Here is a 26,729-nt window from a genome sequence, read left to right on the forward strand (position 1 = left end):
CCCCCCAAGTTGATTCTCTTTTTCCCTTGGAGGTCCTTGCTTCTCTATAAAGGCTGATTTGCTGTTATGTCTGTCTCCCTTACTTCACAGCACTGTTTTTCTCTCCTTCCTATTTTTTGGCTCCCATTTTATAGAGCTGCAAGTTGTAACGTTGTTTTGCTTGGCGGGTGAGGAGCCTTGATGCAGTTCAGTGCCACTGCAACCTTACTGGGGCTCATCAGCATCTTCACCTTTGCCTTCTTGCCTTGAGCACTTAGACTTTAAAAATAACCTCCCCTCCTATGGCAAAGCCTCCTTTACCCTTCACTCCAATAATTAAAATTAATATCACTTGGACACATCTAAAAGGGAAAGGTGCCATTTTTCTGTGGAAAAGAAATAGCTTGCACAGATCATCTATGGCACAAAGATATGAAATAAGTTTTGTAAAATTAAAATTCAGGTGGGGGGTTATGCAGATTGCCTTATTTGAATATTTAAATGTTCTGTAGCTTTTTGATGACTGCTTTATCATTGTTTTCCATATATATGCAATGATGCTCATTTACAGCCTTCCCCAATCAGTTATACAGCAAATACCACTGCTATAAATAAAATGTCATTTGCAGGAGACGGAGTTTTGGAAGTTAAATGAGGAAGAAATATTAGCTGTGATCAGTTGGTCAGGATTTTCTCTACAGGATTATTACAAGGAGTGGTTGAAATGTGGATTTTCCATTCCTTTCTGATACTAGCCAAGGAATACTTCAGGGTTTCAGATAGTGTTTCACAAAGATTGTTCAAGAGAAAAAAAAAGAAGTCTGGGGATGTTATCTCATCTTGCAGCTTAGCCAATGTAGCATTTGGCAATCAAAAAGCAGCAGTGCTGCTTGTCACCATCCCTGGCCATGCAGTCTCGCCCTCCTCTCTGCCATGGCTGCTGTCTTAATCCTGCAGTCAGCTGTTTCTTCTCTCCAGCAGGAAACTAATAGCTGTTGGGGTTTTTTCCCCCCCCCTTGTTCTTTTCTTGGTCAGATCATGCTTTGGCTTGTTTGGTGCTTCTGCACTGTCTACTAAATAATTCAGATATTTCTGTCTAGTTATTCAGTATCACTGGCTTTGCTTTTAGCATTTGAGCTGTGTCAGTAAACTCATATTTGTCACCATCAGGGAAAATACCCTTATTTTTGCTGTTACACTCTGAAGCCCCAGCAGTATTTGCCAGATGCTTGCACGGGCACACCTCAGGCTGCTCCTGCTTCTGCCATGGGCTTTCCTGCACCTGCAGGGAAATCATGTAGCCTCCTCTGCAGTTTTATCATGTCTCACATGGGAGTGATAGATCCTGCCCTGAAATGGGGAATCTTGTCCTATCAGTCCTAAAGTAACTTAGATTAGATTAGTTGCTGTGATTATACTCAAGGCTTCCTCATCAGCAATGCTATCTTTGGAGGATATGGAGCAGCTCAGGTCAGAATGCATCTCCTGGTAACCCTACAGGGGCTGTTCAAGAGTGCACAGGAGACCTATGAAACAGCTTGGGGATCAAAGTAAAGTTTTGTTGAAGCCAGGCTGCAGAGGGCTTTTTCTTGTACAACTGGTGGAACTTAGGATGGAGGATAACCTGCTCTCAGCACTGATTTTTATGAGACCTTCCAATATGCATTGTAGGAAGTTGAGTTTTGCCTCATCTAGGATTTCTGACTTGAGGTGATAATTTTTTCTCAGTGGTTGGGATAGAAAGTGATTCTATTTAATAAAAATGGAATTAAAAGTTCTTATATTTACATTTGGAGACTTGAGCAGAGGGACCCAGGCTTTGAGATACATTCCCCAGTGATGTCCATGCATGGTAGAATAATGGTTTTGTTTTTGGCTTCCCCTCAATTTTAGGGTGATAATTGACAGTCATGTTTTGACTTTCAGAGTGGGGAGTGCCTGTGAGTAGGAAATCACTGCAGTCCTGGCAAGGATTAACATCTGGATAGTATGTAGGTAACATGCATTGAATTGAGCTGGTCTGCTGGGGAGGAGAAGAGAACCTATCCTTACAGAAGAAGTGAGACCTGCTGCTGTTTAATTTTCTGTGCTGCTGGTGTTTCTGTGCAGTGCTGGGGGAGGACTTTGGGAAGGGTGGGTCAGTCCCAGGCTGCAGGAGCTGCGAGGAGGAGGAGGAGGAAGGGGTGTCCTTGCTCCTTGTCCCCGGGCTGGCAGAGCAGGCTCTCTGTCCCTGTGCAGATGCTGTGCTGGTGCTGGCACCTGCTGCCTGCAGAGCTCTTTGGGAACGTTCCAGGTCTGCTCTGCTCATCAGACCTGCCTTGCACAGTAATGAACCAGCGAGGTTCAGCTATGACAGTAAAAACCTGAGGCACACAAGACCTGGAGTGATGCTGGACTCTGAAACATGGGTTTGTGAAGAAGAAGACCGGGCAAGCCTCAAGACCTGACTCTTCAAAATCTGCAGTCCCATTTATTTGGGTTTCATCTGAAATGAAGAACTGCTTTTCAGCATTTCTGAAAGCAAGGCCTGAGCACTGATGGCCTTGACGATGAGGTGGCTTTGTAGAGTGGGGTCGGTGTGTGTTGGGTGTGGCTGTCACCTTTTAGAGTCCTTTTAGTGTCCTCTTCCCTGTTCATCTTCTTGCTAGTAGGTACCACAGCATCCTTGTTAGGGAAGTGACCTCAGATATCACTTTCCAAGAGCACTTCTGCAGCCACAGGCTTCTCCTGTTTGTTTGCTTGCTCAGTGCCCTGTGCTGGCCACTTGGGAGTAAGTTAATTTCTTTGTAAGGAAAATAATGAGTTCTTAGTACTTGTAAGGAGTTCTTAGTCTGTTTTGATCCAACTTGATTTGTTGTGATGACTGCTTTGCTAAAACTCTGTCCTATTTGCTTCTGCAGCTTTTATTTGCAATCATGGAGGGGGTTTTTAGTGCCACTGCTTGTTAAAATAGGTTTTCTGTCTCTTGGACAGTTTGATCTGTAGCTGCATCTGTTTGTACAGACCTTATGTTCAAATATCATTAGTGGGCATACAAACAAATAAAGATGCTGTGATTAAGGGCTTTTTAATTGAAATTATTTAAGATTAAATTACTTAGATTGAAATTATATGATACCAAAAGTGCAAACTTTGAAATAAGCTGTTTTATGTCTTAATTTTCTTAATTTTCACTCCAGCCTGCCACTGACAATTTGACTAATGGATTGTTTGTCCAAGGAAGAAGGCCTGATGATCCATGTATGCAAAGAAATATAAACGAAATTCAACTCTCTTTGTTTTCTCCTAGTACGAGTGCCAATATTTTCAAAACAGGAATATAAAGTTCAAAAACTGAGTCAATTTCTAAACCCAAATCTGAGTTGTCCTGTGGTTGTGGTGGCACTCAAGGGAGAGTTGCCCTTTCAGAGTGTAGCTTGTGGATGAGAAATGAGTGTAATATATTACGTTTTTCTGTACCTGTGCCATTTCAGTGGCATGACAAAAGAAGGAAACGAGTAGGAGTGTGCTTTTACATACAAAAGGCATTTTATGTCATGGATTTTTTCTTAAATGTCTTACTTGCAAGATATCTTCCTTCTCCCACCAGTAATTGTTGTATTGTCTGCAGTGATGACATCCATTAGTTGGCTCTCTGAAACAGGAGTTCATTTTCAAAGAAGGATTTGGGAGATTGTGCCGAGTCTTTTTTCCCTTCATGTGACTTGGGTGCTGAGTCAAGCTGAGTGTCCTGTTCAGATTTTATTCAAAGATTTTCCTGTAAAACATGCACAGAATATGAGTCGGCAGCAAAGACTTGTTTGAACAAATCAAACCTCGTGGCAGTGTTAGGGAACCATTTATTGTAACTTTGTGAAGACTGCATTTGCCTTCTTATGTTGTCTGCAGGCCTGACATCCTTTGTAGATTGAAATTAGTTTCCAAACCTGGTGTTCTGAGGTTTCTCCAGTAATTCTCATGTTTTGGGCACTTACAGATTAATTTGTATCATTGTTAATTGCCTCAATGAATGTGCAATGAAGGTACTTTTTGATTTAAAACTCTTTTCTCTCACATAATGGATAGGCTTCTCAGAGGGAGTGTAAAGGGTTCCTTCCTCTGCTGGCAGATTAACTCTTGCCTATCACTTTCTCACAGGCAGCATCCCTTTCCCTGTTATTATATTTTATGGGATTCCATACTTATGTGCACCAGGGATTCAGATCCAGAGGTAGAAGTCAGTTTCTTTCCATCTGAGCACTCTATTTTATCTCACCATGAATCATACTACATTTTACTGGTAGAATATTTGCTTGTTCATGCTGCTTGTCTTTGTAAAGAGGATAAGAAGCTGCCAGGCTGTTGTCTGGGACTTAGGAGCAGCAGGAACTTCACGTTTTTCCTTCATCTTCTCTTCCAACTTGTAACTTCAGGCGGTTATATTCATGCAATAGGACATGAATTTTAAAAGTCAACAATGAAAACGGAGCAGTCTGTTCTGTGTGGTTTCTTTATTTGGCCCATAACCCCCAACGTGCTTGTAGTCTGCATGCCATGAAAGTAGATGAAGAGAGCAGAATAATGCTGAAGATTTTGCATTTAAAAAAGAAACAGAACTCCCGACTGTCTTCAACGTTAGAGGCAAACTGTATTTAACAGCTGCTATTTGCAACCACTTAAAAACATAAGGGAACTTTTTGGGACACCCTGTTGAGTGTTATTCCCCTGTCAAGTCAATGCTCCTCTGTCCAGTGGCATTTAAATTAGCTGGGAATAGAGCTGTGACTGTTACATTCTCACCTGGATTTAACCTGCAGTCCCATGGAAATTGCTTTCCTGGCTGGGTGGCACAGCACGGGTTGTAAAGTCAGATCCTGTAATTTGTTGAGCTGGACCTGTGTGTTTCAAGATTCATTAACCAGGCTGCCCAGTTCTAGGTGTGTTACCTGGATGGTCAGGCAGATCCAGGTTCTGAGTCAAATCCTGGAAGCCACAGGACTTCAGACAGGGGTCAGGGTTGGAAAACAGACATTAATTGACCTAATCTAAGTGGAAAAGATAAGCATCATATATGGTATCAGCAAAATTTTGCTAAATAGGTTATTGCTTGGTTTTTTTTCTGTGATATATAATAGCTCTAATGCAAGATGGAGTTGAAGGTGGGAGCTCTGGTCCCATTTTGTGACCAAATAGATACTCAATATTTTTATGCTAATAAAATGTACATTCACAGACATCTCCACATGTTCAAGGCAGAAAGGACTGCCAGGCTGTAACCTTTCAGTCTGCTGTGAGGTTCCTGTTTATTTGACTGTGTAATGCCAGCACTTGCTGCATGTAACCTGACGTGAGGGGCTCTGGTTCCCTGGTGCAGCCTCCCCCTGCCCTGGTGACAGAGCCACCCTGTCCCTGCATGCTGCAGGCAAGGAGGGGCCAGGAGCACAGCTGGGTCTGCTGTGGGGCTGCCTGGACACCAGTGTGAGTCCTGGAGGTGTCTGTGCACGGAGGACACCAGTGTTCAACCCTGTAAATTACAGCAGGTTCAGTGTGCAAGAGCAGCCTCTGCTGGTTCTGCCCACCTTGATGGGTCAGTGCAGGGGAGCTGTCACAAACACAGGCCTTTTATTTTGAATAGAAATAATGGAACAGAAATAACACCTTTCTTCTTGCAGTGCAGTGGTGCAGGCTGGCTTTGCATCCTCTGCAGGGTTCTTGCTCGTGGTTACCTCCCTGTGGAAGGTGTGAGGTGTGTTCCAGAGCCACACAACTCTGTAAGCCTGGCCTGCTGATGTTGGCAATGGCCTGGATCCTCCTCAGCAGATTCTTTGCCCTTTTTACATCTTAGGAGAATTTCTTTGGGAGGGTAAGAACAGAAGGTGTGTTCTTTAAATCACTTCTCTTTGAGGAGTCTCAGCATTGCTGTTGCAATGGAATAGATGAACCTGAGTTCTCTCCTGCTAAAACAGATTTAATGGGAGCAGCAGGGAATTGTCAGGGCTACTGCTCTGTGAGTAGAGATTTCAGTGCAGGGGTGAGAAAAATTATAGTAAGTTTTTATAATGAATCTAACTCTGGTGATAGCTCCTATTTGCATTTATATACATATATAATCTTCATGTTCAATTGTATCAGCAGAATTTTGGTGTTTGGATAAGGCAACCTAAAGGAAATGTTGGTGGTCCTACTTGCATAAAAGGTGATTCAGTTGTTTGTTTGTCTTTGATAAATCCTTACAGAATCAGGCAAATAAGCTGCTTCTCTCAGACCAGCTGTTTCATTTTTGTGTGTAAAAATAATGCCTTAAAGAACTACAAGTCAGCCAAAGGTTTCTGTTCTCCACGTTGGGTGGGAGAATTCCATCAGCAGCTGTGACTAATGAAATTGGTAGTATTTTTATTACTTTGTTATAAAGGAATCAAACTTTATTTTGCCTATCCATAGTCTGCTTTCTGGGCCTTGCAGGTCTTGGAAAGATTTGGAGTGTGCTAACAATGCAGAGCCAAGGCTTCTGTGACAGGTAGTTTTCTTTCCTACAGAAACATCCAAAACTGATTTTTTTTTTCTTCTTGTCACAGAATAGCAATTACAATGGCTTGAAAATTTGAAATTTCAACATAAATTGGACATTGTAAGAAGTCTTCTACTTTGTCTTTTGTTTGTGGGACATCAGATACTAGGAAAGCTTGTGAAATACTTACTTTGTTTGTACAACTGAAAGTTAGAAAATACCTAAAATATTATGCAGACTTCCAGCTGGTAGGGACTAAAGAAGAGAAGACAAAATTATAAGGAAAGCCTTAAACCCTGTTTTGATTCTAAAAGGCTTGGGGAACTAGGAGTTTGCATGAAGTATGGGACTCTGGAGACCCTTTCTTGGAGAAGTAGGACCTCTGCCAAGGGCTCCAGCAGGGAGAATGGCAGCAGGATGGAGCAAGAGGGAAGGGCATGGATACATAGTGTGTACAATAATAATTTGCTTTCCAAGAAAATATTTTTCATGTCTGATCTGACAAAGGAGTTGTTGTGGTTGTTGAATGACAAAACATGGGTCATGTTCCACGTGGCAGCTGAGACAGAGGCTGGGTTTGTGCCCACCCTGCTCCTGCAATATGTCACTGGAGTTAAAATCCCTCAGGTGGGGGAGAGGAGATGGGCAAAGCCTTGGTGGCTTTGAACACCCCTGTGCTGGAGTCTCCCACATCCTGCAGCTCTGTGGGGTTTGGTGAGCTGCTCGTTCAAGTGCAGACACCTGATCTGGGAATTCTAAACAGTTCCTTCACAGGTATTAAAGATTTCCTACACCAGGTGCTCTTCTGAATGTTTGCTTTTGCCCTGATTTCAAGGGTGAGGTTTTTGTTGAAAGGAGGCAGAAATCTGCCGTTGTGCCTGATGGAGGTGGTTGCTGATCTGCTGTGGCAGGTGATCAGCTGTATCCCTCCACAGAGCTGGCAGCAGTGCTTAGCCAGAGTCTGTGGCATTTCCCCCCAAAAGGATGGGGCTGTTTTAAGGAACTGTACTGACCCCAGTGTGGGAGTTTGAGTATTTCTGTGACTGCAAGTGTATTGCTACAAAAGGGTGAGTGAAGCTCACACTGAATAGCTTGAAAATTAATTTTCTCCAGCACCGTTGATTTTGGTTCTGGTTGAGAAATTTGCACAATATATCTTGTTTTGTGCTGAAAACACTTAACTAAGAGTGATATGAAACTTGCCAGTATACCTGGAATGCATGTTACAAAAATGTTTATGAATCAAGTACTACATGTTGTAAGTTGTACCTAAAATTAAGTTAGCTTCTACACTCACAGTTCATTGCATTGGATTCCTTTTGTGCTGTAGAATTTAATTTTTTAAAATAAAACACTTAAGTTGTCATCCAAGAAGGTCCTTTCCATTTTTGACTTGGCTCTGTCAGCGAGGAGTCGCAGAGTCTCAGTCAGGCTGGGTGGAGTCTGTGCCCTCCGAGCGGGTGCAGATGTGTTCTCCAAAGGGCTGATGTTTTAGGCCTGGCTTATCTCCTAGAGGACCCCATGCTGCACTTCTGCCTTAGCTCTGCTCATGCATTGATAAGCTGTGTGGCTGGGAGTACCCAGTCACACACAAATCTCAATTCCAACATGCTCCCCTTTTCCCCTGGAGCTGCTATTTCATCTTCGTGTAGCAAAAGGGCCAGCTGAGACCTGTATTCATGACTGACTGTAATGGTGTTAGAGTAGGAAAAGGGTTTAAAAAAGGCTTCTTGGAGTGGTGGGTTTTTTGAATGGCTGGTTTCTGCAGCCATAGAAATATGAGAATTCTCATAGAAATATGAGAATAGAAGCAGGGGCAAATGAAGTGTAGGTTGGAGCTACGGGAGCATCAGGAATTAGGATTGAGGGGGGGGCCTGTGCTCTGTGGTTTGGATCCTGTCCTGTGCAGCGCCAGGATCGGGCCCACTGGAGTCCTCGAGAAAAGTTAGTTACAAAAAGTTTGATTTTCCTCTGAGGAAAGGCATAATTGCTGTTTCTCGAGGTGAAAAATCCCAGGTAAATGTGTGAATGGGCACGGGGACCTGGAGGACATTCACCCCTCTCCTGGCACTCCCCAGAGTGACCAAAGGTAGGGACCCTGGCTGTCCTGGCCGCAGACCTGGGAGTGCCGGAGGAGCCCTGCCCTGCCCTGCCCTGCCCTGCCCTGCCCTGCCCTGCCCTGCCCGGCCGGGAGCAGCTCCGTGCCGGACCCGGTTTGAAATAGATTTTACTGGGTGCCTGGGCATGGAGGAATTTGCTGAAACCCGGTCCTTGCCCGAGCTCCATCCTGAGGGGGTGGCTCCTGTCCCCATTGTCTCGTGCGCCTTTGTTTTAAAATTATATTAAGCCTCAGACACCAGCTGATTTACTTTAATTCAACAGCCAACTTATGTTTGATTTCTTTTCATATTCAAGTGAGCCATCTGGCTTTAATGAACTGTAACTGTTTTTAATGCTGCCTCCAGTTGCTAACATCTGAATATTTCATGTGCTGAAAGGAGATTTGAAATGCAGAAGTGAGACTGAAGAGTCCAAAGTATTTCCAAAGCAGCTCTGTTCCAGCAGCACTTGTGCTCCACTTCCCTCGAGATTTATCAAAAGATAATCTTTGGGGTGCCAGACTGTAAGCAGCAGCCATGGTGGGTGCTAATTACAAGTGCTCTCAATTTTGTGTACATACAACACCACAACTGCTTATGAAATCCTGAATAACAACCCAATTTGACTTGGGCAGAATATCAATCAGCTTCAACAGGAGCTGCCAGTGTTTGGCATCTTCTAAATCAACAGCCTCTTTGGTGCTTGGGGTTTGGTTTTGTGGGTTTGTTTTGGGGTTTTGGTGGGGAGGGTAATGTCCTAAATATTCTCATGTTGCATAAAGGAAAAAAAAAAAGATTGTAGTTGCGTCACATAGTTTAGTTATAGAAGCTAATTGAGAACTGCATCCCATAAACTGAAAATAGCTTAATTGCAATTAATTCTGAGTATGCTTTGCCAGGGCTACACTATTCTAAAGCAGTGGCATATCCTCAGACTTGTGGAATATGTGCTTTGCTCACAGCATTGCCTTTGTTTTGGCTTAGCACTGTGACAGCTGATAGACTTGGGATAGGCCATTACCAAGACATGTTTTGATTAATGATTAAAAAATGTTTTGTTGGTTAGTTCTTCTCTGTGTGCTGAGCATTGTGCCAGTGACATCCTCTTCCAGCATCTCTTTATAAAAGTGGGAATAGATGGAAGCTCAGTCTGTGTAGGGAGAGGACAGTCTGGGAACATGTGCTTGAGTTACCTAACCCTGCTCTGCCCTGTCCTCTGAGCCTGGAACAACTGTGAGCAGCCAGTGAAGAGTGAGAGTGGAGCCTGTGCTTAATTTCTCAGTGCCTTTCTCACAGAGGCAGAGCTGGGTTGGGAGTTAACGTGTGACCTTGTAGTTACATGCTGAGCACAGATTTCTGAGCTGGAGTGGAGCAGGTTAGAGGCATATAGCAGAAATTGGCAGCTGGGTTCCATTCCAGACACATTCCTGTGAAGCTGTAATGAATAAAAGTTATTAGTGTCTTCTACACAGTAGATTTTTGTGGCATTAAGCTGCCATTCAATAGGAGCTCTTAATGATAACTCTTGCCACTCACAATTTTTTTTTTCACATGTAATGAAAATTTTTGAAGTTGGTTGTAGTTTTGATTGTACTTGAACTTCCTACATGACTGAGCACTGCTGCTGGATATTTTATTCTATTCAAGTTTGTTGATTTATTTGTGTGTGAAGGAAGCTACCAGTGTTGTGTATCTCTAAGGGTTATCAGGTAGTCTGCATAGACACTATAGCTGTACAGAACTCAAAATCAGAGATTTTTCAAAGGTGTAGGACTTCCTTTTTATAAAGCATTGTTATTCAAAATGTGTTCATTTCAGAAGCACAACCCATGTTTTTAGAACCTGATTTTTAGTCCTCTCTATTATTTCAGATATCTCACTTAAATAAAACAGGTGCTTCACAGATATTCAACAAGAATGCAAAGGGTTTTTGAAGTTACCTTTTTCTTAGAAGAATTTTCAAGCCAGTAATCTTGGTTTTATGACCACTCATCTCTTTGATTTATGTAAAGATGTCAGTCAAAGTGTGTTATTTCTAAAGAGACATGTTACCTAGACTTATTTACTATGCAACTTTGCTTTTGTGGAGAATCTTGTAAAGAACCAAAACTTATGGTTCACTGCTAGTGATCTGGTGCGCTTGCTTCAGTCCTGTTTTTACTTATTTTCTAGCATTCATAATGAAATAACTATTTAATTGCTAATAGAAATAGGTCTGTAAATTGGATATTAGGAAGATATGTTTCCTGTGAGGGTGGGGAGGCCCTAGGGTTGCCTGGAGCAGCTGGGAGAGGACCTGAGCAGCCTGGGGCAGTGGAAGGTATCCCTGTGTCCCTGCCCATGGCAGGGGGTTGGAAGGAGAATCTTCAAGTTCTCTTCCAACCCAAACCACTCTAGGATTCTATCTGAAAAGATCCCATGAAGATTTCCTTACCAGTTGTTCCTTTCAGGTGTTTTCCAGGATCCCCTCCTGAATGTCCCGGCTGCTGTGGAAGGCGGGAGGCGACTCATGACCACCAAACAGTGACAGCCTCGGACCCCCCTGCTTCTGGCTGCTGGGAACAGCCCCTGGGCTCCTGTGGAGATGAATGGAGAACAGCAGTATGATGCAGGTAACACTCCAGCCCAGCTCCCTGGCCAAATTCCCTAAAAACATTGGCAATGTGGGAGGAAGGTGAGCACAGTGAGCGTCCCACAGTGCGTGTGCCTGGTGCTGCTCACAGGGAGAAGCTCCAGTTTCACAGATTCTGGGTTGTGTTCTGGCTGTGGAGCTGGCATGGCTGTGTTTGTTACTGCTCTGTGTCAGAGCAGGGTGTATCACTGCCTTAAAGGGAAACAAAATCTGGCCCACCTTGGTGGTTGTGTTTTCAAGAAGCTGCGACTTTCCTTTCTGTGGTACCACTATGAAACAGGCTTATGAAAAGCTTGGTGGTGTTAACACTTATTATTTTAAGGCATTTATCTTTCAGAGTGTTCAATACCTAGTTCTGTCCTTGTGTTCATCTTCTTAATATTTTGGCAAGCTTTTGCTGCTGGTTGGAAAAGTCAGATAACTGAAGCTGTTTGCTGCCACTGTAATCTGTCCTGTTGTTCTGAGGTGCCTTAGTGTGTCCTCTTTGATAGACTCGTGATATCAATACCTGACCTCCTGCAGAGTGGTGTATTATGAGAAATCAGCTCAGGTTTTGGATCACCTTGGAACACCAGGCCAGGAAGAGTGTTAGTCTGGGATGGCTGGGAATACTAACAGCTTTCTGAAACAGCTCTGGAAATGTGGGGGTAGGAACCATCCATTTGCTCTGTCTTGCCTGCCATGGCTTGTCCTTTTTCTTTGAGGAGGTCCCTACCTATCACAGTGTATATAAAGAAAATTTTAGTTCATAATTGTCAGTGTAAAAAAATGGATCAAGATTTTATCTGAGTATTACTTTCCTTTGGTACTTTGTCCAACAAGCTGCTCTTCTCGTAGGATAATTCACTATTGGTAATTTTTCTACCTTTACTTCATGGAAATCTAATTGTTGTCAGTGTTGCTGAAGAATTGTTAAACATAATTTTAATTTATAGTGCTTTTTAGAAGAATGTTATCATCTGCTTTATGATATGTGCTTTTTGATTATTAATTACAGCAAGTCAGTTGAGTTGTTGTCAATGTTATATCCTCAAATAGTCCAGAAAAGGCATCATGGGCGTGGATGTAGAATTTCTCCTGGCACATGCAAATACTTTTTCCTTGCCTAGTGGAAACTGCAGGCTTCTGTCACAGAGTGTAAGGAAGGGAGAAGAAGAGTGAGGAGTTGTTCACATGGTCACATACAGTGGTGTGTCCACAGGCTGTGATAGCACATCTCTCAGTCTTAAAACCTATATTGACATTTTTCCATCTTCCTCAAAAAGTAGCAGGTCACAGAGTCCTCTCTCACTGTGTGCTTTTGAATAGCTGAGGAAAGGTTTGATACTGGCTTGAAATTACTCAGCAGCTATTTCCCTGAGCATCCTTTTGTGCCAGGTTTGAGTACAGGAGGCTGTAAAGAGCAAACAATAAATGATGAGAGCTTTACTTGCATTCAGAGATAGTTCCCAGCAAATACCTGTGTAAGCATAAGCACACTGGATTTGTTGTGCCCTCTAATATTGTTTTCTGAAGTGCTTTTGAGTTACACCATTCCAAACCACTGCTGGAACATTGCCTTCATATTTTTTGAGTGGTGTAATTTTCTTCTACTTGATAATTTTCCGCAGCTTTTGGAGATTCTCCTCTGTTTTTCTGGTTTTACATCCAAGCTCCCTGGCTCCAAGAACCCAGACAAAGCTCAGTGTTGTTGGTTGTGATGTTCCACTGCACTATGAGAGGAAAAGACAACTTTTATTCTTGTCACAGTCTTTTTCAACTCCTGAAATTCCAACCTGTCTTTATTTATTCATGGCCTCTTAGCTGGTGGAGATGAAAAAGATTAACTGTTATTAAAATCAGATTGAACTATATCTACATTTCAGGGTGAGAAACCTTTGGGATAGCCTTACTGAAGTCTGCAAGACCTTCAATTGTGATGTGCTTAAATGTCCAATGTGACAGTCTTCAACTAAATCACATTAAAAATGCATGAAAGTTATTTGCAGTGAGAATTTAGCTCAAATCCAAAGATGAGAACAGCCTAGTGTAGACTGTTTCCATTTCAGATATTTTTAAGGGCTAACTTGCTTAATATTTCACTACATTCTCCAGTCCAAATGGTATGATTCCATATTCTTTCTCTACCTGCATGTATCAGAGAGCAGCAGGATGTAAGTTGTGATAAAATTCAGAAAGAATGAGTGTTCCCATTAAGGCCAGTTGAAATAGTGACAAATGGGAAGTGATGCACCTGCCTAGGAATCTGCTGATATTCATATAGAGAATTTTCTCACCTCCAAAGTGGATGAATATTCTCTATAGAGCCTCTGTAGGACACTTCTTGGATTTTACTTAAGAAAATGTTGGTTTGATTTGAAAGTTCTTTTGACACAAACTGGTTGCATGGCAAGGCCAGAGAGATGGGAATTGTGTCAGGTTTCTTCTCCTGCCTTTGCCAAAGTTGTGCTTTGCCTCTGGGCTAATGTGCTGTTCAGTCATCCTGTCTAATACAGAGAAATAAGTCTCCACATAGTAGAAAGCTGAATTTATTTAGGGCTTGTAGCAATTAAGGATATGGGGAGAGAGAGCATAATAAATATGTACATCCATGCAGAATTAGATGAATAAATTGTGCTTTGGAATCAAATGCATTGAATATGGTTTTGCCTGTTGTCATGTGTCACACTGATTTGTAAGTTTTCTCACAGTAGCAAGAACCTCTGCTGTAAATGTCTGAGGTTTTATTGAACATTCTGAACTCAGACTGATCAGGGTGTTTAATGCAGGCTTATGGCCCCTCAGGAATGTGGCTTCATTAAACTGGTCCTGAGTCTCCAGGGATCTGCTAACCTGTGAGGATGGAGCTGTGCAATGCAAAAAGTACCAGCAAAACACTTCAAAGGCTTGATTTAAGCAGGGCCTGCTCTGCTGCCACTGTCCTGCCAATAAAACCAGAAAAGTGATTGGATTCTGACTCTGAAAGCCTTACCAGGGAGATGGTCTTTTGCTGCACCTTTGGAGTGCTTCTGCATTCAGATGTTGAAAAAGAGAGACTTATTTCTGGGCTTTTTCTTTGTTTATGTAGTCCTACCACATGCCACGATTAAAAAGCTAATTTACTGCTCTCACTGTGAATCCTCATACAGCATTTTTACTTGGAACTTTATTCTGTGAACTTTTCCTGCTAAATAACCTGGGGTGCTGTGGCAGGTTTGTGAGAAGCAGCAAACAGGATGGTTCCAACCATGGCTGAACACAAACCTCAGCTGGGGCAGCCTCCAAAAGGGAGGGAAATTGAAATTTCCCCAGCTCTGTGCTCACTGGTGGAAGTGAGGGCTGTTTCCCTCAGCTGGAAAACCTTGGTGAAACACGAACGCGAGCTGGGCTCGGCTTTTGTGCATGAATGAACAGAAAAAGCTGTGGGTGCTTTTTGCCAAAGTTTTTAAAAAACCCTCTGGACTGAAGGAAACTCCCTGAAAGACACTAGTCAGGGTGTTGAATTTGCCGTGAGTGTTGGACAGGGATTTATTTATGTTTTGCTGGGGCGGTGAGCGGCGGCCGGGGCTGCGCTGGCCCATAGACCGGCTCTAGCCGCAAGCCGGCTTTCCCGGCGGCTCCTTGTAGCAATTAAGTGGCAACAGGAGTTACTAATTGACCCTTTCAGTGTGTGAAGTGACCTGTGGCTCATTTAAGGAGCTTAACTGCCCCTCGGCGGTTATCTGATGATAGCGGGGCCGGGGCCGCGCTCCCTGCGGCCCTGCCGGGCAGCCGCTGCCTTCCCTTCCCTTCCCTTCCCTTCCCTTCCCTTCCCTTCCCTTCCCTTCCCTTCCCTTCCCTCAGGGGGGGTTTTGGTGCAAAGGGTAAAATGGTTTTGCTTGGGTGGGAGCAAAATTAGAATTAGCTCCTGGGTCTGACTGACCAGAGCTGGTGTTTTTGATTCAGGAGCTGTGAACTTCAGCGTTTTTATGGTCATATAGAACTAAAATTCAGTTTAAATGAGTTGAGAAATCTTAATCTGTTTTAAAAACATTTTGCGATTGAATTGTTTTTCTTAGAATGGCTTGCAGCCAAAGCTTTGATGAGCTCCACCCTAATTTGCAAAAAACTGTGGTCTGTGTCTTAACCTTTTATTTTCTAAAAAAAATTCAACATAAAACTCCTTACTTATTTCTCCAGGTAATTTCTTCAGTAAGTTAAAAATTATCCTTTAAAAGTGATGGTGATATTCAAGCTCTGAATCTTTTGAGCTATGAAAGGCCAAAATAACCAGCTGTGGTTGGTTAAAAACAGACAAAGTTGGGTTCTGGAGAGATAAGAACCTCTTTTAAAATAGATAATGTCATCAGCAAACAACAGCTAACTGAATATACATTTTTAACTTTTGGGAAGTGATAACTCCTAGAGTCACAATGAAAAGTCAAAGATGAGTTTAACCATCAGTCTGAAGGTAAAAAGAACATATTAAACTGAAGACTTGTAGGTTTTTAGTCTATTTAATGTATCTCAGACTTCTGGACAAATATTAGCTCCTTTCTATTGGAGGACTGGGAATTGTCCCAGAGCTTACTTAGCTTACTTAGCTTGTTAGCCTGTCCGGGGGGCTGATAAGGACACGTGGTGGTAATTAATTATTTTTTTTAATGTGTAATGTTTCCTGCTGCTGGAGAGATCAGTTGCTGCCTGTCCTAGGAAAGGCACAGGCTGTAGGAAATGCCAGTGTCCTGTAACCTTTGCTGAGCTCTCCTTGGGCTTGTGATACACAGAGATTTCTCTGTTTTCAAATATAAACAAGGTATCAGGTTTCCTGGTCCTGAGAGGGGGAAAGCTCTGTTGTTCATTCATAGACAGCTATGGGGCAGATGGTGGAACCAAGCCTGAAAATGAAAATGAAAGCTCTGCTCTTGTGTGCTGGCACTGCCACCCCATTTTGCTGCTGAACCTGAACCTTGTGTGTGGAGGTTAAAAATGCTGCTTGCATGGGCTGGGACCCTCAGTGGCCATCCCACTGTGCTCCTGCAGGAAAAATGAACTGAAAAAGGGACCTGAGATCCACCTGGGCTGGCTTGGTGTCTTTTTAGCCAAGTTGGGTACGTGTTGGAGAAAATAAGAATAGGAGAGCATCTGAGAACTGGGCCAAGCCAGAACTGAAGGGGAGACCAGGGCTGGGGTACAGGCTTGACAATAATAATAGAAAATTTGACTGATCTGTAGTGTGGCTTATTACAGGTGCTTGCTTCCCAACAGCCTGAGTGAGCTTTGAACTGTGGTTTGAGTGGTTTTAGCACATTTATGCTTTAAATGCATCCCATAATGAGGTTTTCTTGGTCTAAAGAAGCTGTTACACCTTATGAGCTGGGCTTTTAAATGACCAAGTTGAAAGGACTTTATTTCAGTTATGCCTCAAGTTGTTTTCTTTAGAGCTACCCTGAATCCCTCTCTTTGCTATTGGTGTTTTGGAACAGCTAAATGTATACTATCTAACTTTAAAAAGAGCACAGTCATATTTCAAAGGATTTTTTTAGACTTTCTTTTCAAATCTCTGACTAGTGATACTGCTCTTTCCTGGGTGGTTTTTAATTTAAAACACCAACAGTCCAGTGTGCCTGGAGTTCTGAGTCTCTCATATTTGTTCATAAAAATACAGAGCTCTTCTGCCTATGTTTCCCTCTGAAAAATTGTAAGCAAATTTGTGCTAAACCAAATCCTCAGGATTTTACTGTTTTCCAGACCAAGCCCAGCTTATAAGTGCTGTTCACAGGCAACAAAAGGCCAAATAGTGTTGTCTATTCTTGCACACTTGTGTACTCAGTCATTTGGTACCAAAGTGGGTTTTGCTGTGGGTTGTAGGAGACTAAAGCCACTGAATTAGAAGTGTTTGGCTTCCCTTCCAGATGCTGGTTCCAGTGTGGAAGAAATGGAATTCAACTGGGATGAGTATCTAGAAGACACAGGAGCAACAGCAGCCCCCCATGGATCTTTTAAACATGTGAGTAAGGGAGCATGTGTGTGCTTGGCATCTCCTGCATTGTTTCTTTGATACACTAAGTGTTCAGGATTTCTTTGAATGAGTTACTGCTCTCAGATTTGGAAGACTAACTAGAATCATGGTTTTTATAGAGAAATGCAGAATTTAACTGTTTTGTTACTGTTTCTTGTCTTCATCCCTGTACATAGCAGGATGTGACCCCACCCACAAGTGCTGAAATCTAAGGAGTTAAGGTCTTTTCTGCACCAGAAGATAAGCTTGATTTTTCTCAAGAAGCTCAAAATATCCAGTCTCTTTCTTCTTTTGGTGATTGCTCCTGGACAACTGTTATGGAGGAGTAGCTTTAGAAAGCTGGTGGCAGAATAACTCTTTAACAGCAGAATTCAAATGTGCTTTTAGAGAAGGTTTAATGGCAGATCTCAGAGGCAAGGAGAAAATAACAGCTCTGCCAAACACCTGACTGTAGTAGTTAGAAAACTGATTAGGATAATTGTTGATCACAGGCTTAATGCATAGGATGAAGTCTTGATAAGCCCTTGTCGTTGCCCTTGGACATCTGAAATGTTTGCTGGTAAAGTCCTGGAGAGCACTGTCCCGTTGGGGGAGATCTGAATGTGAAATCTGCCTTCTTGTAAAGGGTCCTCAGTAATGGTGAGCTGTACAGAGCTGGTGTCCAAACCTGTTGGTTCTCTTCCAACAATTAAAGCACCTTCCAGACTGCCAGACTGGTGACTGTGTGTGACACATTGCTTGGAAGACACCCTGTGGTGCTCAGGCTTTTGGGTCCAATACCATGACTTTCAGTATGAGGAAACTTAAATCAGCAGGAAAACAGACTGAGGTCTGTTTGTGAAGGATCACTAAGCATTTTGAGTCCAAGGGTAACCTGGAGAAATGAAGACTATTAAATAATTTGTTAAAATATGTCGGAGGTATTTGTAGTAAAGATGTACAGAAAATACAGACTTCACAGAGGCTGTTAGAACACTGGGATGTAATTGTAAGTTTTTTGTTCAAAGTAGAAATTCAGGTATCTCATTTCTGAAGAGAAGGGGACTGTGCTTGCTTTTTCCTGGGTGTACTGAGACTGTAGCTAGAGCCAGCTTAGAGTGGCAGTGTCCATGCAGCTCACACTGTGAGAGCACAGCATGGAACCAGAGCAATGGCATTTTGCAGTAATACAGGGAATGGTCTGTCTCCTCTGGTGTGATTTTCCTCACTGGATCTCTGTTAAAGAGGCCTGCTATCATAGTTTGGACACTACATAATTAATTGTAATGCCAGCTTTACAGCAGTGGCCATCTGAATTAATGTTGTAGTTGGATTTTGTTAATTAGCAGGAGACACACTTTGAAAGACTCACTGCACCTGCACCAGCTCTGCTGTGTCAAGTCTGAGGTCTGGTGGCTGGGGCCATGGTTGATAAAAATACAATTAGGTTTTAAAAAACCTCCACATTTTGTATTGTTGTCAATCCGTGCCTGTGAGGAACACAGTGCAGTGTTGCTGGTGAGGTGGCATTGTGATGGAGAGCGGTGAGGAGGTGTGGGCAAAGCCCAGCCCCTTTGTCCCACTGCCCTGGGGGGTCAGAGGGCCTTGATCTCTGCAAGGAGGTGATCAGTGAGTGTGGACGTAGATGTCTGCACATTCAGAATGGAACTATTGGGCATTTTCTACCAGAGCTCCTTAGGATTTGTCCAGAGACCATTGTTGATGTTCTCTGTAATAAGCTTGGCATAAAATTCTGAGGAGTTATTGCTGACACTGAATTGACAGGCAGAGGGAGGAGCATATTTATAGCATAGTCTTGCTGTCAATAGAAGTGCAAGGTCACATGCTGGGGGTTTCTGTGGTCCATTAGAAGCTAATGTGTTGGAAAAGGTGGAGTAGAGAGCCTCACTGCCTCCCAGTGGAGAGTGACAGCTTGTCTTTGTGACAGCACCGAGACAAGGTTAGTGTGATTCCAGGGTACAGCAGGTGAGTGGCTGTCAGGGGTGAGCAGGCAGGTGCTGGTGTGCCTGTGCTGCTGATTGTATTCCCTCCAGCTCAAATCCATGGTCCCAGTTTCTTGGCTTTAGAAGTGACATATTTTTATAATCCACCATCAGGAAAGCTAGCAAGCTTTACTCTCAAAAAAACAGAATGGAAAATTCTGAGCTGAAGGGTAGTATTGGCACAAGAGCAAATCAACACATATGATAAATTAATTAATATAAATGCATTTTTTAAATGGAACTATATGGTTTTAGTTTGATTTTTTTAAATACTGAAGTAGTGAGCTCCCACTGTGCATTGTGAGTGAGAAATACCTAACTCAAGTTGTAGGAGAATACATGGTCAGGTTAAGGAAGTGTAATCCATGATTACACAGCCTGGGTTGGCAAAGCACTGGACTTGCTTATGGGAGAGGTGACTTTCTCAATTTGTGTGCTTATATTAATTCTGAGAGTTTTGCCTTGCTATGAGTAAGACACATTGGAGAATTTAAGCTACTTCTCAAATCAAGTGTGTTCTAATGTTTAATTTGTTAGCATTTTAAAAATTAAACAATATCAAGATCAAAGTGACTGTTTGACATAAAATGTAGCAGGAAAAAGAACTTATCAAAAACCTGGAGCTGTAATGAATGCCAGTGTTGTTATCCCCCCAGGTTTAAATACACCTCCTCTAGAACTGAATGCTTTTTGTAAAGGGTAGAAAGGAATTTTTAAAAAGTGTGTGACCACGAAAAACAATTCGGTGTTCATCATCATCTGAACACATTTATTTTCTGTATGTTCTTGCATGCTCTTATTCCTTTTTGTCTGTTCTTCATCATTATCTCCCCTGAGCTGAGCTGCATCCCTGGCTCTGGCTGGTGCCGCGGCACAGCCTGGGGGCAGCTCCTGATGGGACAGGGGCTGGAGTCACAGCTCCCGGCCGGCTCAGCTGCCCTCCCGGACGGGAGTGTGATGCTCTGGGGGTGCCCATGCCCGGGGGGCTCCTTGCAGGAGTTTGCGGTGCCCCCAACCCGCGGCGCTGCCGGGAGAGGGCGCGGGCTCGGCTCGGTGTGCACGGTGCTCCGGGCGGGCCGGGAAAAGGCGCCCGGCTGCTCTTGGCTGTGCTAGACCTGCTCTCCCTGCCCTGAGGCTTTGCTGAAAGATCGGGTATGGGGAGCACCGCAGATTTCCCGATTCTTCAAATGCTGCGTTGAGCTCGAGGCTTTTCTCTCAGGAATCACAACATGAAGTTTTTGGGAATATCTCTTCTGCCAGACTTTTTGAAGAGACACCCTTTATAATACCACTTCAAGATGCCTGCAGGTATTGGGTCCTGCTGATTAGGTTTTTAAGAAGAGATTTCTCTAAGTGAAAGGTATTAACCCCAAGGATATGAACAGTTAACACAGGCATATGCTTTTCTTTCTGGTGTAGTTCTCTTAGCTTTATTTTTAGCAAACCAGTATGTGCTGGCTGATGAGACTATAATAGCTATGGCAGTTACTGAACTGTCAGCACAGAACTGGGAATAAATACCCCAGAAAATATCTGCTCCATCTGCATCATGCTGGAAGCCTTTCTTTTAGTAGGCTCAAAGAGGAAATGGAACTTGGGACCTCTTGAAAAAGAAAGAAAACATGAGATTCAGCCAACTGAGAATGGGGAATTGACATGTCAGAGTTTGTTAGGACTGAATCAGAGTTTGTTGTCTGGAATTAAGCGTAGATCAGAACATTTATAGAGAGAGCAGAACAGGGTCCATCTGCTCTTTTGAGATTGTTTGAGTTAGGAGAAATTAGGGATATGAGAAACTTAAGGTGTTGCCTCCTCTCTGTGTGCAGATTGATCACCTGCACACAGCATACCCACATACAAACAGAGCACTCCCAGTGCCTGGTGCTTTATGGTTGTCAAAGCTTGAAGAATACAGACTGATTATGTTCCATGCAATTTATCTAACAGTGCTACATATAGAATTATTTAGACTCTTGCATAGAGAGGTTAGAAATCCTTTTTCTGCACTTTGTGCAGGTTTGTGACTTCTTAGATGAGCATGGTGGAAGAGACAGATACTGTTACCTAAGGCACAAGTATGTATTTGAAATGGGCTTTTTGTCCAAAGACCTTGCATGACACAATTTAACACAACAAGTCAAGTTGTGGTGCTGAGTTTGACTTTTACTTTTGCTCAGGCTGCCAGCCCAGCTGTGAGTGGAAAAGTCTTTCAGTGATAGAGGAAGGTATTGTGCAGGGCAGAAAATAAATGGCACAGTGTTGCTTTAAGCTTGGAAAGATACTCTGAAATGCAAAGATTTCATTAATGGTGATTCTGTGTGCATTCCAGTTTGGGTCCCAGAATGTGATAAAGCTGTTTCTCTGAAGAGGCTGGATGGCATTTGGCTTGAGTTTTTTTGCTAATGAACTTGTCTAAATTGTTCCCTGTGTTATTCAACAAACTCTGAGAGGTGCTCAGATGTGATGATCTTCTTCCTCTTCAGGTGGATACAAGTTTGCAGAATGGTTTTGCCCCTGGCATGAAGCTGGAAGTCGCTGTCAAGTCTGACCAGAACACCTACTGGGTTGCCACCATCATCACCACGTGCGGGCAGCTGCTGCTGCTGCGCTACGACGGCTACGGCGAGGACCGCAAGGCCGACTTCTGGTGTGACATCCTGACTGCTGACCTGCACCCCATCGGCTGGTGTCAGCAGAACAAGAAGATTCTCAAAGTGCCTGAAGGTACCAGCTCTGTGGGCAGACACAGGGAGCACTCCAAGAGGTGCTGCTGTCCTGTGTCAGCCGGGCAGGCAGCCTGTGTGGGTGCTGTTGCTGTGGGGACAAGATGAGGTTATCTGCTGTGTTTTCCTAAATCCCATCAGAGAGGCTTGTGTTTATCTTAATCATCACCACCAAAATCTACTGCTTTGACATTTCCTTAAAGTTTTTGTTTTGTTTCTTTGTTTTAAGTTGTTACCAGTGTGTGGCAGATTCTCTTGAATTAGGCAGCACAAGGTTGTGGTGGTATCTTGTGTCTGAATAATCTTTATCTGGCAGGAAAAATCACAGTTTTCCTCTTTCACTGTTTGCTTAGGTATCAAGGACAAGATACCTGACCAGGAGGAGTTCCTTCAGCGGGTGCTGAAGGGGGCCTGCAGTGCCCCTGCTAACCTGCTGGAGGGGGTAAGTGCTGCAAGGAGCTGCATACTGGGCTTTGTCTTGGCTTTGCCCTTCATCATTAAGGGGACCTTATTTGAATTGTCAGTTTAATTCCCTTTTTAAGTTTAGGGAGCACTGTAATATGCTGTTGACCCTAGAGTTCCACTCTCTCGCGTTTCCTATTTACACTATTTAATTTTTATAGTGTTGTCCTGAAACATATCTGTTGCTGCAGGTTAGGGTTGTTCATTAATCCTGGCAAAAGAAAGACCTTTTTCAGCTCCATAAGGTTTCAGTCTTCTTCCTGTTCTGTTCTTCCTCCATACAGCTCTAAGAAAATAATGTTTTATTTATCTGGCTTTCATGTTGTCTCCTTTTTCCATTAAGTCCTTTCACTTTGAATTGTTTGTTTTGTTTTGCAATTTTTTACTAATGGTCATATTATTGTTTCACTTAATTACATCTTTGCAAATTTTTTATCCCCTGCTCTGCACTTAAAACAATATCTGCACTTATATCAGTGTCTGGTTGTAAAGTACGGAACGTAATGATTTTTGGAAAATGCCTTTGACACCTTCATTACAGCTAACAGTTCTGTCTGTATGTTTCTGTCTAGTCATCTTTGTATGCTGCATGACTCAGTTTTAGGAAGATGTTATTCATGTTTCCTTCAAACATGGAATATATAAATGATAATGTCTCTGAAAATGATAATGAGGACTTTAGTGAAATGTGTGACTGTATCTCCAGGCAGTGCAGAAGCTCTGACACAAACACCAGTGATTCTGAACATTGTCACTTCTGGCTTGTGTTAGGAAGGGACATGGATTTCTGTGCTTCTGTGTTCATACTTTATTTATGCAGACAGAATGTGTGTACGGAGGTGGAAGTATGGCATTTATTTTGTTCTGTTGTACAGAATAATTTGTATTCTTTCTGTAGCTTCACAGAGGGAAAAATCCATTGGATCTCATCGCACCCGGCTCCCGCCTGGAGCTGCAGAACACGCGGGACTCCCTGGAAGCCTGGATCGTCACCGTGGTGGAAAACGTTGGGGGGAGGCTCAAGCTGCGATATGAGGGCCTGGAGGATTTGGACAAATTTGACCAGTGGCTCTTCTATTTGGACCCTTTCCTTCACCAAGTGGGTTGGGCAGCTCAACATGGATACAGCCTGCAACCACCTTTAGGTATTTGAGAACACAGATCTTGTGTGTGGTGAGCAGAGGGTAGAGGCTGCTGCTTTAGTGCTCTGAATTGTCCTTCTGGCTGCATGTGATGGCCACATAATCCATGGGATCTGACAAGTCCTGTACCTGAATAAAATGAAGGTACAATAGTCTTACAAGACTTTTCACCCACTTGTTCTAAATGGTTTTGCCTGTCAAAACTTTCCTCCTGTGTGTGCATAGAAGGAAGTGAGGAAGGGATTGCCTTCATGATTTTGGTTATTTTGGTTATCTGGTTTTGGAGTGCTGCTCAGCAGGAGCTTTTGCAATTGAGACCCTCAAGGGGTCTCATTTAGGGGCTGATTTAGATAGATTTTCATATTTTTAAATGGTTTCTTAAAAGAAGGAACAAGTGCATGGAAGTGGAGGCAGAGGCTGGGACAGGTGGACACATCTTTCAGACATGTCCACAACAGGTAGGCCATCAGAGGAGGGGAGCAAAAAGTGGCAGAAACACAGAAGGATAGCTTGTGAGCTTGCTAGTGCTGTAACATGTTTCCTGATGAGGGGAAACCTTGGGATAAAGAATTTGGCAGTTTAGAGGGGCACATGTCAAACTTTATTGCTATGGGTTCTGAGAGAAAAGAAGAAGAAAAATGAGTACTCACTCTTTCCCTCTCTTTTTCCTCAAGCCATTAGGTCCTTGAGGAGTGAAGCAGATTGGCAAGAGATCCTGAAGAAGGTGAAAGAGGAGGAGGAGGAGTCCTCTGTTCCTACAGATCTTTTTAAGGTAGTTTAATGCTGTGGGTGATACCATGGAAATGCTATATTCCTGAGCAATGATTCAGGGAAGTCAGTCTCCCAAAATCCTTTCCTTGTTTTGTTTTGTTGGTTTTTAAAATGTATTCCCTTTCTCCCTCTGGTTTAAAAATGTAATTATAAGGGAAAATAATCATACTGGTATCAATTCTTGGTAAGTTAGACAATGCAGCCATCACAGTTATGGGAGTCATTAGTTGTCCTGGTTCACATGTTTTAGTCCTTCAGGTTCTTAGTCCATTTTTCTCAGCTTTTTTGGACCCATAAGTAGAAGTAGAGGTGCTGTTGCTCTTGAATTTGTTGGGTGATGTACAGAGATATGGCTAATTCTGGAGCAGGAGCCCTGTTCTGCAGGTTTCTGTTAGACTGGAAATGGAGGCCTGTGTAGTTCTCATGAAGTGAAGTTCCCAAGGAGTGCCAAAGGTTACAGGGAAAAACCTAAAATGTTTCTATTGACTTACGAGAGCACTGTGTTTTATCAAATCTTGCTTCTGTGTGGAGAATAGCAGAGGAAGAAGTCACAGGGACTCAATTCCCTAAAACTCACCGAAAACTGTCAGTCTCGGGGCATTGTTGGCCTTTTCGTTCAGAGAAGTTGCTGGTACTGGGACATGTCAATTTCTTGGAATGAACTGATAAGAACTCCTTAAAAACTCATCCTCTTCAGTTAATATATGTGAGGCATGTCTCTTTTTTGATGGAGGAGGGCAGGTAATCAGAGCAACACATCATTTTCCAGGACAAACCTGTGATTGGAGTGCACTCGTTCTCTGAGGGCATGAAGCTGGAAGCTGTGGACCCAATGGCTCCCTTTGTTATCTCTCCTGCCACAGTTCTCAAGGTACCAGAGTTCTTAAACCAGTCCTGCTGAGATTCAGTTCTACTGCTGCTTCTATTCCTAAATGCTCAGGGAATTCTCATTAACTGGTTATCTTAAAATCTTGAGCTGGTTTCCAAACGAAGTGTTTTGTATGTCTCCCTCAGGGGACAGGCTGCCTGATCAAACCACTGCTGGTGGTGAAGCCACTAGATTTCATTGGAGGGAAAAAGTTCCATAAAGATACAAGCTCAAAAGATCAAATGATGGAAATTGTCAAACCCAGATTTTTAAAATTGGGTATATAACCTCACAATCTGAGTATCCACCTGGAGATGGTTTTTTGGGGGTTTTGATTTTGTGAAGATTATGTCATTACTGTGTACACATGACATTTAGATGGCCTGATTTCCAAACAAGGGGTTTCAAAGTTGGGTTGAAAACTCTGCAACATGATCAAGTGTTCCTTTTCTTGCTATTTGCTTGTCCTGCTTCTATTTGCTTCAGGATTGTAGTGGTTTTATTTGTGACAGTCCATCCTGAGATGCAGTTCAGCCTTGTTGAAATAAGCAGTTTGTTATAGAATAGTAAGACCACAGATGCTAATTTCTGTGCATTTTTCATGAGAAAATTCCCTAAAGCACTAGGTCACCTTATCTTTTAAGTGCTCAGACATAAAGTTTTATTATTTATATTTGTTAAGTTTCTGAATAACACAGATGAGTCCGCTGGCTTATGAATCCCAAAGATTCTTTTAATTTTATCTTTTCATAACCCTCCCAGTATTTCAAGGTAAAGAGTTTCCATCAGGCAATGCTGCTGTTTAATAAAGTTACCAGAATCTGCATCTCACAAGGGCCCGTGGTTCTCTTTTGGCTGACTGCAGGTGTACAATGACAAATATTTCATGATAGAAATTGATGACCTGAGAGCCGAGCGCGCGAGCAGCCAGCGCTACGTTTGTCACGTCAACAGCGCCGGCATCTTCCCGGTGCAGTGGAGCCTGAAGAACGGGCTGCACCTCAGCCCCCCTCCAGGTAAGGCTGCAGCCTCCTCCTGCTCACCTCTGCTCAGCACAGCACCCCACAAAGCAGTGGCACGGAGCAGCACAGGAAAGATCCAGCTCTGAAAATCAGGAGGTTTGAGTTTGGGGAATTGAGGTTTCCCAGGCACGAGCGTGGATTTGGGAGGATGAGAGGCTGAGGATGTCATGCATAACAACCTGAACACTGGAATGGATGGAGTGAGAATTCCAGGCCTGAAAGAAATGTGAATTTCAGACTTAATTAACATGATAGCAGAAGCCTGTAGTCTTTGCATTGGATTTTTGCTTCTGGTCAGAATGGAACATTGTTATCCAACATTTTATAATATTTTTAGGCTATCTTATCATTCAGAAGTTAATGAACTGTTTTTCTTACCAATGGCCTATCAGGCACTGTTGCAGATTGTTGAAACATTGCTTCAGGACATAAGGGAATAGGGTAGTGTTCCTGCACTGCTGAAATATTTATTCATTTTCTCAAACTAGAAATGTCAATGGGACTGTAAAACCTGGTCCTCTGCTCTTACTCACCACCTCACAATTCAGGATGTTTTGTTTTAGCTGCTCCTTACATCAGAGG

The 26,729-nt window shown here is 43.0% G+C and overlaps 1 protein-coding gene across 2 annotated transcripts in view; it reads left to right on the plus strand.

Moving 5' to 3' along the window:
• The window catches only part of SFMBT1 (Scm like with four mbt domains 1), a 71,631-nt gene that overhangs the window by 25,043 nt on the left and 19,859 nt on the right, over nt 1-26,729 (plus strand). For both annotated transcript variants that reach the window (XM_039733996.1, XM_039733994.1), the window contains exons 2-9: nt 11,016-11,177; nt 17,071-17,165; nt 21,643-21,883; nt 22,236-22,324; nt 23,243-23,489; nt 24,161-24,258; nt 25,027-25,128; nt 25,991-26,141. In XM_039733996.1, coding sequence (XP_039589930.1) covers nt 11,150-11,177; nt 17,071-17,165; nt 21,643-21,883; nt 22,236-22,324; nt 23,243-23,489; nt 24,161-24,258; nt 25,027-25,128; nt 25,991-26,141 — 1,051 coding nt within the window. In that variant the 5' untranslated portion in view covers nt 11,016-11,149. The remainder of the gene's footprint in view (nt 1-11,015; nt 11,178-17,070; nt 17,166-21,642; nt 21,884-22,235; nt 22,325-23,242; nt 23,490-24,160; nt 24,259-25,026; nt 25,129-25,990; nt 26,142-26,729) is intronic.

Source organism: Passer montanus, unplaced genomic scaffold (genome assembly GCF_014805655.1).
Source record: "Passer montanus isolate IOZ18808 unplaced genomic scaffold, ASM1480565v1 scaffold9, whole genome shotgun sequence".
Classification (NCBI taxonomy): Eukaryota; Metazoa; Chordata; class Aves; order Passeriformes; family Passeridae; genus Passer; species Passer montanus.